Source organism: Schistocerca piceifrons, chromosome 6 (assembly GCF_021461385.2).
Source record: "Schistocerca piceifrons isolate TAMUIC-IGC-003096 chromosome 6, iqSchPice1.1, whole genome shotgun sequence".
Lineage (NCBI taxonomy): Eukaryota > Metazoa > Arthropoda > Insecta > Orthoptera > Acrididae > Schistocerca > Schistocerca piceifrons.
The window spans coordinates 115,094,857-115,107,838 of record NC_060143.1 but is presented as its reverse complement, the minus strand read 5'-3'; the positions used below and the strand labels follow the sequence as shown (position 1 = coordinate 115,107,838).

The 12,982-nt window shown below is 40.1% G+C and overlaps 1 protein-coding gene across 1 annotated transcript; it reads left to right on the top strand.

The window, feature by feature from the left end:
• The first annotated feature begins 510 nt into the window (after window positions 1-510).
• On the top strand, window positions 511-11,360 carry LOC124802761 (cytochrome c oxidase subunit 5B, mitochondrial-like). Its single transcript, XM_047263753.1, has 3 exons — window positions 511-671; window positions 811-884; window positions 10,991-11,360. Exons 1-3 carry the CDS (start codon window positions 593-595, stop codon window positions 11,198-11,200), a joined length of 363 nt encoding a protein of 120 aa, XP_047119709.1. The 5' UTR covers window positions 511-592; the 3' UTR covers window positions 11,201-11,360.
• The last annotated feature ends 1,622 nt before the right edge of the window (window positions 11,361-12,982 follow it).

The following is a 12,982-nucleotide window of genomic DNA, read 5'->3' as shown; positions in this document are numbered from 1 at the left end:
ACGATGATAAAAATGCATTGCTCTGCTGCAAACATATGACATTGAAATTCGACCAAACTGAGTCCATGGAAATGTTCAGAACATATTGTACTGTGTTATATTTCGTCGGGAAGCCTTGAACCCAAAAATTTCCTTGCTCTCTCCTTTGTTAACTTACATGTTGTAAACATAAAAGTCAGTAAGTGAAAACATCAAAGTATAATTTCAGCTAAAGGATTAACCTACACAAAGCATCGCCAAACTTTCTGTTTTTGTTTATGCGTCCACAGGTAACATGAGTAACAATTTTTACACAGTTTTAAGTTTGTATTTTGATGAATAACACAACAGTACACACACGCTACCCACAATGTGTTGGTCGCGAACATATGGTGTGGCGCGCAAATCGCCTGCTTCACATTTCGTCGTTTTTAAGACATGTGAGCTTCTGCTGGGCATCTCCATAGTGTCTATACTCTTTGGTGGAGGCTCCACCAAAGTGTATGTTTGGTTGTCAGGTCATCTGTGGTGTGAATATTCTTTACCTACAAACTTCGATTGTAGAGGTCTAGAGGAAGTTCTGTACCTTTGCCAGCGGTCGTCGGTTGTGAAAATGGCTCTTCTAAGCAGTAGGATTTTCTTTAATTCTCACCGGCCTCTGTCTGTTTCTGCTGCAAGATTAGCAGACAAAAGTAATTCAGTTTCGGCTACTTATGTCAATATAATTAAAGTAAAGCCGAAACACCTTGTAACTGGTGTAATAAAAGAAGAGGCGTAGTTTAAGTTACCACTGATTACTGTAATTTTAATGTCGTCTTGTTTCGTTTACAGTGATGGCAGACCCGATTGAACATGCTACAGGGAAAGAGAAGCGGGAGCTCCTGGCCCAGCTAGCAGGAAACGACGTACGTGTTAGATTAAAACGTAACTCTTCCTTAGTCGCAGTATAAGGCAGAAGAGGGCATTTAACATTTTGTAGATTGAGACAATGTTAAAGCGCAGTTAAGGAACACTTCGTCAGTGCGACACACCCCCGAAAGATAGATACACTCGAAAATGACATTGAGGATGAGAGTATGTGGTAGTACTCACAAGAGACCTAATTTCCAGTTCTTGACGACTACTCACTAAACGTTGCGCTTAATTTTAGGGGAATAGTAATTTGTTGTAATCAGTTCACAATATTAATTTTGTAAACATAAATAGTACTATAGTTTTTTATATATCAGGAAAAAAATCCCTTTGCGCATTTGGAATGTCGTGAAAGTTTGTTGTTAAACTGTCTGTTGTAGAGCCTAGCAAATGTCATATTTTTTCATAACTTTGTAAGTGGGCTCCTGTTGCTACTTCATTTTTGTTAGTGCGTCTTGAACCTTATCTCAAATCTCTCCGTCTTCCAGGGATTCAATTTGGAAAATAGCAAAATGTGGAACACATCAAGCATACAGAATAAGTTTCTGTCTGAATACTTAGTGCTGCACATGGGATATGAGTAGATGTTGTTCATTAAACAAATTCCCTGCCTTGTGGGTTGAATTGAGCTGTTCTTCTAATGTCTGTAAAAGAAATAGCTGATAAAATTAAGAAAGACACTGTTTGCATGACAGTGTTAAGAGCACACACATATGAAGATGGGCATCAAGAATGGTCATGGTATGGTTTGAGTAAAGACATTAAAAGCCTAAAAATTCTTAACTGGGAGATTCTCGAAGAAAAATGGATGTTATCTTTGAACACCTGCTTACAAGCATTTTCGCCCCATATGCATCTTTTTAAGGTACTACAGATATAAAAATTGGGTTAATAAGAACATGTGTAAGCAACAATTGTTCCTAAACTGCAGCTGTCTATGGAGAAAGAACGAACTGTGAAATATACATTCTTTATTGATTTCATAGTGTTATTTCACCTACAAATTGTATACAAGGGAATGAAAATATGCCTGTGCTGACAATAGATGCACTTGTGTTAACCTGTGGTCGTGATCTGGCAGTAGTACCTGTAACAAGCCGTGCCAAGTAAGACTGTCATGGGGTTCCTCACTGACTGTGATAACACACCTTTTAAATTCTGGCAGTGTTAGTGGAAAATAGTGGTAGGCTACATTTCTTTGACAAAATTCTCATCCCAAGAGCACTCAAGGCTCGCCAGTCAGTACAGTTAATGATGTGTTGGGGCTATGCATTGCCCTAGAAAATCGCCAGATTGTACCAATGTGATGAGATCCAATTTAATAATAAAGGTATTTCTGTTTATCTCTGTTAAAGTAGTAACATAAAATGTGTGTGTTGTTTTTCTCATGGCCTCAAACAGTGAGGCATGAACATGTCATTTATAAATATTTTGTTTACCTTAGCTATCACATTCAGAATCAGTGAAAGTTCTTGATTTTTTAAAATTGATACAAGAATAAATACTAAGTAAGTTCTCTATCGCAACATTTATGGGATAAAGAGGATAAGAAGAAAACAAAAAGACGTCTCTTCAAAACAGATACTGGCATTGACATATGGATGAGAAATATGGACTGTTAAATCCAAATTAATGAAAAGATTGATGGCAACTGATCTAGGTTTTTGGATACAATCTGCAGGGATATTCAGGTGAGAAAGTCATAAATGAAGTAATCAGGAAGAACATGGATGTCACAAGTTCAGTTATTGATTTTCTGGAGGAACAAAAACTTTTATGGTATCGATATATGAAAAGGATGTTCCAGGAGAGACTGCTGCAACCGATTATGGAATGGGAATTACCAGGAAGGAAGAGGGACACCACCAGCCACATAATTTCAGACATTATAAGAAATACTGAAGGAAAAGTTATGGATGGATTGGTGCAAATTGAGAGTGTAAATCAAATTTGATGTCTTATCTTGGGTTACTGGAAAATGTAAAGTTCTGCTGATACATTAATTCGATTTCGACAGTGGTATGGTTCAAGTGTGATGTTATACCCCTCCCTCCCCATTGACGTCTGTATTACGGTGTCAGTGACCTGTGCCATAACCCGAGGTAGATTAGGGTGAAAGGTGATAATTTGGTAGTGAGTTAGTAAAGCCAATGAATGTGAATGCAAAATATGGGTTACACTAACTGATTGACCTCTAGCATAGCCTAATGTGTACATTTTCACCATATTTAAATATGCATTTCATCATAGAGAGTAAAGAGGCAGATTAACGTGCAGTATGTACAGGAATCTTTGGTTTTGTTTCTTTAGAGTCTAATTATTAATGTTAATGACTTAAATATCTTTCAGCAGAGCAGAAAATTATTTTTCTTGTTGATAAATGTATCCTTTGCTTCACTTTCGGGTTGATTTTTGAGGAAAAGTATGATTGCTAAATAGCTGTCTGATTGCCTGTGCTGTCTAAGTGCTAGTTCTCATCATATCACTGAAGTGTAACATCAGGCATGGCCAGTGCTAGCATGGGTAACTGTCAGGTATGCCAAGTGCTGTTGGCTGTTCTCCCTTTGCTTTTACAGAAAAGAGGAGGGTGGTGGCCCTACACCACTTTGTGAAGGAAAGGTGCCATTGTGAATGAAGGGAAAGTTTGCAGTTTGGCAGCTGAACCTGCCATTTGGGCACTGCCAGCCAACCATGCCAAATGATTCAGTTTTTAATGCCTGTGAAAGCAAAGCACAAGGGGCTGTCATGTCTCCCACCATCTCTACATCTTGGGCCTGTTGCCCTTCCGTTCATTGACACTACGTAATTCCTGGGGCTCGTGCTCGATAGGAAACTCTCGTCGTCCTCCCATGTCTCTTACTAGGCAGCCCGCTGTACACCATCCCTCAATGTCCTATGTGTCCTCAATGGTACTTCTTGGGGTGCTGATCGAACCATCCTCCGCTGTTTGTACTGGTCCCTTGTCCATTCGAAACTCGCCTATGGGTGCTTTGTTTATGTATCTGTATGCACACCCCTTTTATGCCGTCTCAGCGCTATCCATCATGGCATCCGTTTGGCCACGGGTGCCTTTTACACCAGCCCAGTTGAGAGTCTGTAGTATGCTGAACTGCCACTGTCCTACTGCCGTGGCTTTCTCCTCAGCAGCCATGCATGTCGTTTGTGTGCCATGCGTGGCCACCCTTCCTATGCCTCCTTTTCTGATGATTCCTTAGATTGTCAGTATGGGGCTCGTCCCTCTTCTCTGTTACCTCCTGGTGTCCACTTTCACCACTTGCTATGGCGGCTTAACTTCACGCTACCTGCAACTTTCCCAGTGGGTGTGAACCCTTCACCACCATGGCTTCGTGAAGCTGCCCATGTTAACCCTGGGCTTCATTCGCTTCTTACGGACTCTACTCCAGCCTCAGCCTATTGCCTTCAGTTTCACGACTTTCACATGGAACTTAGCGCTAGTACCTTTGAGTACACTGATGGCTCTCGGGCTGATCATAGGGTCGAGTGTGCCTTCGTCATTGGCACCCATGTCTTTCGATATCGGCTTCTGGCCCACTCCTCAGTATTTACTGCTGAGCTTTTCGCCTTGTATCAGGCCATGTAGTACATACGGTGACACAGCCTTCCAATCGTCATACTCACTGAGTGCCCTCATTCATGCAGGAGCTGACACACATGTATTCAGTGTATTAAAAGTGTGAAATACTTCAGCAAACAGAATCTGGATCAGCTCCACTAATAGGGTTTCTGCCTCATGTATGTACTCTCTTGGATGAATGACATGTTTATGTCGAGTTGGTGACTAATACCATCGGCTTCAGGACAAACAGTCTTACAGAAATGTCTTTTGTTGACATGTCTTCTGTATGTGATAGTCGAGTATTATCTGTAATTGAAGAGCCTGGCTGCTGTTCATTGCATACACAACATTTTACAATGTATTGCTTACGATACTGTGTTACATCTCATATTTATATCTGCAGTATGGTCTCACCACCAACAGACATATATAATTTAAATGAAGTCATGGTATATACTTTAAAGCTTTTGTGATTTGGTAACGGTATTTGCTGAGGGTTCTCAGCAGGCAGCTTATAATGACTGCACATAGGATTTCTCTGATGAAATTCTTTAGAAAGGCAAATCTTGGAAGTTTAAAGTGTTTGAATTTAAGATATGTAAATTGATATTGACAATTTTTTTGTTTCCCCATTGCATTGTAATTACTCGATGGTTATTGTGCCTTCTTGTTATGTACGTACTGATTAATTAATAAAACATTGTTTCCAAAAGCTTTTGTGTTTATATAAGAAAATGCTCAACAAAAGGTTATGGGCCCAGGCACAGGTGTGAAAGTAAGGTTTTGTAAATGTTAAAATCGAAGTTGTGCACAGAAATCCAGAGGTGGTTTGGAAGCTACTCGTGTGCCGATCATTCATATTTTGCTGACTGATCATTCTTGCGTGCTGACTGCCAATATTTTTTCTTTCACTCAAAGCTAAAAATGAGTGCTACAGCCTCAGCTGGACTTGTGGTTGAAAAGTTGATCAGGCGTGAAAATTACTTGTCATGGAACTTTGCCATGAAGGTGTATTTGGTCCATGATAGACCGTAGGGTATTGTTGAAAACCCTCCTTCGAAACTGTTGAAATGGGACAATTTTTGGAAGAAGAGACAAAAAGGCACATTCCCGGATTATACTTTCCATGGACAAGATGAATTATTCCCTTATAAGGGACACAAATATGGCAACAGAAGCCTAGACGGCCTTCGAAAGAGCATTTGAAGACTCAGGACTCAAACATAGTGGACTTGCTTACCTCATTAATCACAACCAAATTAGATAAATGCAAGTTGGTAAGTGACTATTGCGATCGAATAATGACTGCGTCTAAGTCAAATAAAATGAAGTTTGCCATTAGTGAAGATAGGTACTTTGCTACTGGCTGGATTACGTGATCATTGTCAGCCTATGGTCACAGCACTTGAAAACAGTGGTGTATGTATCATGGGAGATTCTATTAAAGTGAAACTACTACATGATGTCAAACCCAAAGATGCAAATAGAAGTGAAGAATCTGGTGTACGTACAAATCAGAAAAGGCCCATAAAACATATTATTAAAATCTAAAAGTGCCATAGACTGAATCATATTGCTAAATATTGTTCTAGGAAGGACAAAAAAGAAGAAAGCTTGTCAAACAATAATGGTGGCAACAAACATGTATTTAGGAAGCAGACACAACAAAAGAAAGCTTTTTCTTGCTGCTGATGTCAAACAGGCACACAGAAAGGATATGTGGTATTTAGATGTTAAGAGAGGTAAATTGATATCAACATTTTCTTTAACCCCGTTGTGTTGTAATTACTCGGTTATTGTGCATTCTGGGGTGTGTAGTTGTTGTCATGCAGATACTGATCAATTAATAAAATGTTTTTTTCAGTAAGTTTTCATGGGTCGACAGAAGCGTCCGATCTCACGCGTCGGCTTTGACCCGTGACATAAGGGTGTTGTGGTGTGTGACGTCATTACGGCGCGGAGTTTGGTTTGCGAGTGTGGCGTGTTTGTAGATGTCATCGTGTTGTGGTTTGTTGTGCCCTCTGGTGGTATGTTCAGGGTTTTCGTTTGTTTGGTGTATTGGGCTCAGGTTGCTGTTGCTCAGTGGCGAGTGCTGCTTGCGTATTTTTAAAGCGGAATTTGTATCAGTGAGTTAACGGTTTCGTGGTTTTGTGTGAAGGTTAATGTAGTGATGATTGCCGTATGTCGGGTGGTTTTGTTATTAAGTTTAATCGGTTGTGGTTTTTTGTTCAGGAATGGATATGAAAGACAAGATCAATAGTTCTCGGTTGAGGGCTATGATGGGGGACACAGCTTTAGAGCTGATTAAGTTCCTACAGCTTTTTGGCTTAATTGTCGAGGTGGTGAAGTGCGGTGTGTGCCGTGAACCAATGAAATTGGTTAAAGTTCCAGCCTCTTGGACCAGGGATGGTTATATGTGGCACTGTCGCAAAGACGACATACTCGTATGGCGTTCCATACGGCGCGGTACCTGGTTCAAGAAGTCTAGGTTGGGCATGCGCGAGATTGTGCTTGGTACATATTATTTTTGTTATAGATCCCCACAGAGTTTTTGCGTGCATGAGACTGGTGTGGGTGAGAGGAGCATTTTAGATTGGTATTCCTTTTGTCGTGAAGTGTGTTCGGAATTTATTAAGTACAGGGGTAAGTTGGGGGGGGGGGGGGGGCATGGGGTTGTTGTGGAGGTGGACAAGTCACAGTTTGGGAAAAGGAAGTATGGGAGGGGGAAGTCTGTGGCTGGTCTTTGGGTGTGTGGGGCTGTTGTTCCGGGGGGTGGGGGTTCCGAATGTGTTTTTAGGGTTGTGGAAGGGAGGTCCAAGGCCGAATTAGTGGGGTTAATTGAGGAATATATAGAGCCGGGGTCCACAATAGTTTCTGATGCTTTTTCTTCTTATAGGGGGTTGGGTGAGAGGGGATTTAATCATTTAGTAGTGAACCATAGTTTAGACTTTAAGAATTGAGAGACAGGGGCTTGTACTAATACAATAGAGGGGATGTGGGGGGTGGTTAAGTCAGTTCTTGGGAGGGGGAAGAGGCACTCTTCCAACCTTCAGTCTCATTTAGATGAGTACTGTTGGCGGAAGAGTGTCCCAGAGGGCTATTTTATTGTTCGGGTTTTCTTAAGGGCTGTGGGTAAAATGTATAGGCCGAAAGTGGTTAGTTAGGGTGGTCTGCGTAGGTGGGTGGGTGGTTTATTTTGTTGTATAGTATTTATTAAGGTGGGGGGAGAGGGGGAGTGTGTTTGTTTTTTGTTTTAGTTGTGGAGGATCTATTTTGTTGAAGTTTTTGTTGAGTTGTAGTGTGTGATTGAGAATTTTTATGTCACATTTGGTTTTTGTTCGTGGGTTTTTTATTTAGGGGTGGGGGGGTGGTTGAGGTGCGGGTGGGTTGGGTTTTTCTTTTGGTTTAGTATTTTTTTTTGTTGGTGTGTGTGTGTGTGTGTGTGTGTGTGTGTGTGTGTGTGTGTGTGTGTGTGTGTGTGTGTCACGATCAACAAAGCTTTCCAGTCCGGATACATTGGGTACGCCTGTTCCACCACGTACAACAGCGACTGTTAGCCATCCATTTCCGTGGGTAAACGAGTCATTGATGTCGATGCTAAAGTTCAGTCTGCATCCACAAAAGACTGCAGGTCCGTCCAGTAGAGAGTGTGCAGCAACTGATTTGATGGTATTCTTTTTCTTGTCAGCGGCGGATGTGGTCATTTCAACGTCTTCAATTGTTTTATATATAGTATGTCTTGCACGACGACGGCGACTGTATCTTCTGTATGGCATCTTGGCAGCGTTCAATGCAGTTGCCTGTGCAGCAGCAGCAGCGCGAATGATCCGCTCCGCGGTCAGCGCTCACTTTTATGGCCGCGCAGTAGCGCGTCACAGATAAGGGACTTAGAATATTTCACAGTGCCAGCAGAGCGTTATCCCGGACGCGGGCACTAGTAAAACTAGGTGCCCGCGTCCGCTGTTTGTCAGTCTTCGGCGGCTGGCGCGGAAATGGATGGCTAACAGTCGCTGTTGTACGTGGTGGAACAGGCGTACCCAATGTATCCGGACTGGAAAGCTTTGTTGATCGTGACATCATAGCATACCGAACATATCATATTACTGAAAATGCAAATAAAGACTTTGTGTGATTGTGGTGGCCAATCTAGTTTGTGGGGCTGGAACTTTCTTGTGCTAAGTTCTCATTTTTTTGTTTTTGGCGTGTGTGTTGTGTATTGGGGTATAAGGAAGTGTTTCATTGAAATTTGTGAATGTGAAGATTGGTATTGGGAGATGTTTTTGAGTTACATAGGTCAAGGGTAGTGGTCGATCCTAATTTATGGGATTGGGAGCTGCTGTTGAGCTATATAGGTCAAGGGAAGTGTTCGATCCCAATTTATGGGATCGGGAGCTGCTTTAGATCTGTGTAGGTCAAGGGAAGTGTTTGTTCGTAATGTTTGGCGGTGCATTTTGATTTTTGTATTGGGAGATGGGATCGGGAGCTTCTGTTGAGCTATATAGGTCAAGGGAAGTGTCCGATTGCAGATAATATTGTGTTTTGTGGTATTTGGTGAGTTTTGTGATGTCGATTTTTTCGTTTTGCGTGGTTTTGTATGGGGGTGGGTGGCTAAATTTGTTTATATTTAGTTTCTCCCCACCCAAAAACCCCAATTTCCCACATTTGTCGCGTTAGTCATTAGGCTTTTTGTGAAACGTGTGTGTTTTTCGATGTATTTTCGTCTTTATGATACATATGCAATGATTTTATATCCGCCATATTGGAATTGTCGTTTATGGTCGTTTCCGCCATATTGGAATTGTCGTTCATGCCATATTGGAATTGTCGTTCATGCCATATTGGAATTGTCGTTCATGGTCGTTTCCGCCATATTTGTGACGTCATGGGTCAAAGCGGACGGGTGGCATCGGACGCTTCCGTATTTCCGTTTTCATATTTATATTAAAAAATGCTCCACAGAATTAAAAAGACAAATTGAGAAAAAACAGATTGGAACTATCAAAGTTAATACCTCATTGAAAGACAGAGCAAGACTACCTGGTGTACAAGTAGAGAGAGAGAGAAAAAAAAAAAATACAATCTTGAGCTCCCAGGACTCTACAAATAGTCTATACAGAATGTTTTAGAACTATAGATCTTCTGAAGTTGGCTTTTGACATTGAGTGGGCTGGACTGCTGCTGCTAGCTTTATGCAAATGGAAGTTTTGTGTGTCAGTTCTCAAGCAACAAACTTTCATGTCCACAAAAATTTAACATCTGTCACAAAAAAATAAAACTGTCACTAATTACACTTAGAATAGATTTTCGTGGAAGCATTCCAGGGATTTATAGTGTATGTAAATTTCTTAATTTTTACATGGTTTTTAATGGAGCTAGTCTTTAAATCTCAATATTGACAAAATTGCAAAGTAATCCAGTTTTCTAAAGCTTAAAGATAGCAAATGCAATGCAATGTGAAACTTTGAGAAGATCCATTACCAAGCGAGGTGTTTCAGCAGCTAATTTTCAAGATGTGACATGGTAAATTTGAAACTGTTTCCTAGGTAGAAAAATTTCATCAGTTTCAAAAAAAATTAACACTGGCTCTATTTAAAATTGAACAGATTTTTTTACATGCTTGGAGGCAGTGTCGACATGTAATATTATACACGAATTTTAAAAGTTTTGCCTGACATGCAGTGAGCAAAATTGTTCGGTGGTGTCATGCAGCCAGTTTTGTAGCTTCCTGCAGACACTTTTATCATTATCTTCAGTTACTTTAAATAAGGCTACAATGCTAACTATAATACTTTAATCATTCTTTTATTCTGAGAAATATCATGATAGGGAGATTAAAAGATCATTCTCCGATTTAAACTGTGGAAAGTCCAAGTAGGAATATCAACAATATTATGAAAAGGATAGGTTACTGCTCACTGTAATGATGAGACTTAGTCCTCTTCAGAACAGAAAACATATTCACTTAAGCAAGCAAGTGCTCTACACGACCACGTGTGTGACATACCTATCTCTAGACACACTGGCCAGAAGTGTGTTCGCTTTGTGTGTGTGTGCGCGCGCACGCGGGGGCGGGGGGGGGGGGGGGGGGTTCTCCGGCCAAAGGGGCCGGGAATAGCAGTCGTGTGTGTGTGTGTGTGTGTGTGTGTGTGTGTGTGTGTGTGTGTGTGCGCTTGCTTCTGTAATGTATTCTGTTCTGAAGAAGGTTGTGGTTGAAAGCTAAAAGTGTAACAGTTTTTTTTCCCTCTCTCTGCCTGTCTTCAACTCCACCTGTCATCTTATGGTGAATAGAAATCCATCCTTTTCATATTGTTGTTGTTCTTTAACTCAAGTCATATGAAATGAGCAGACTAAAGCTTTTGTAAATTAAAATTGTCTAAATTTGTAATCATATTTCACACACACAAATACTAACCTAATGTGCTTCAGTAAGTGAATGGTCTAGCTTTTCCATTTTAGCTGTTATCCAATCTGAGTGGAGATACACAATCCATCAATCTAATTAAAGTTGTAATTTTTTTCCAGGATCCTTACCATTCGAAGGCAATAAAGAGAATGTCAACATCATCAAAAGCGAACCCTAACCCTGTTCCATCTGCGTTTGATTCACGTATTGTTGGCTGCATATGTGAAGAAGATGCTACCCACATTAAATGGATGTGGGTGTACAAAGGAATTCCAACACGGTGCGCTTGTGGCCATTGGTTTCAGCTTGTAGAGAAACCACCATTGTAAATGATGATAGTAAGGAGTGTTGGACATAGTTTACTTATTTTCCTTGGATGTTTTGAAGTGGTGCATCACTAGGTGTATTATTGAATAAAGTTGCCTTTCATTTCAGAAGGATGCTGTATAGATTATTATGTAAATAATACAAATAAAAAGTGTGAAGTCACTTCTTTAGTTTTTTATGGTTTCTCTTCAGATTTTGCTGTAGGGATTTTTTTTATACACAATGTTGATTTAATATGGAAAAAAAATTCTAAATTGATTACTTGAACTTTAATTCTGACTGTATTAAAACAAAACACACCGTGCTTGTGATATATGCAGTAGACATTGTGGGGAAAGAACCATTTTGATTGATTTGCTCAAGTCATGATTTTGCTGTTGAAATCTAAATCTCCAAAATTTATTACATGAAAATATGTTACAGAATAGTGTTGTGTAGGGTTTTCATTGTTTGCTCTGAGTGCATAGTACAAAAGTAAACACTCTGGAAACAGATATCATTGGCACAAGAATAGATAGTTACAGCCGATCTGGAAATGTCTCTGCTGTTATCTCCATTGGGAAGTTCCACTGTTACTTGAGTGTTCCAGTACCACAGGACATCAGCTCTTGTTATTTAGTTATGTGTATCTTGACAACCAAGGATATTCACTTCAGAAGTCCACTTATTTATTTATTCATCCATCTTTGTGTTTGTATGCAATCATTGCCGTGACAAAAAAACTTTCACTCTGGTGATTGACACATTAAAAAAACATGGTTACATACCATTTATAAGCATTTACAACAGTCCACTGATATCAAAATTGTTCACAATGTGGTAAATATGGAACTGCCAATTGTTAATAAGAAATGCTTACTATGAAAGAACAAATTCATCGTTTGAGTGGGGTGACTTGTCTTAATGAGCCATTTAGTAACAGATTTTTTCAATAGATCTGAAGTTTTTAGTATGTAAAAAACCATTTTTGGTTATTTTTTGAGATGTTTAATGAGACATGATGTCCCTGCTAAGGCTTTATACCTAGATATTTGTTAGTACAATGATTGTCTCATTGATGGTTTATCCATTTTTAATGCTTGGTGAGTGTTATGTTGATGAACAGACTGCCTTAGGCTATATCTACTAGTTTTCATTTATGTACAAAAGATGAAGTCTCTTTGTAGAGAGGTGAACTTTGCAGTGTCACCAGTATGCTCTCTGTCTGTCCTACGTCACCCTCCAGCTGTTGCCTACTCTGGGGACTGGCAACACAGGTGTGGTCGCTACAGCAGCCAACTATTTCTGCATCTGACTCTTCATAGTAGAATGTGTATGTGCAGGGAACGATCACTGTCTGTTATTAAAAAAGTACTTTTGTTCCCTGTGTCATCCGTAATGTATGCCATAGTGACTAAACTAACACAGAAATCAACAGGAAATGGTATACTTGCAACCTGAAGCATGTACTACATGCAGATGTGGCAGAATGATGCTACTGAATGGAGCACTACAGAGTACAGTGCTCTTTGCCCTACTCATCTCCCAACCACACGGCTTCTTCTGCGTACACCATTGTAGTATTTTTAACTGTTTAAAATAAGACCTGTGGGATATTTTGGTTTGACAAATTTTTAGATAATTCACCAGTTGAAACCAGGTACTGGACAAGTGTAGGTACTTGTCATTTTGTACTTCATTTGTTCACACCTTTTTTAAAATTTATGGAGGTTGTCATCTGCTTAAAGTACCGGTTTCTTGCATGTTACTAGGCAGGTCATATACAGGGTGCCCCACCTCACACC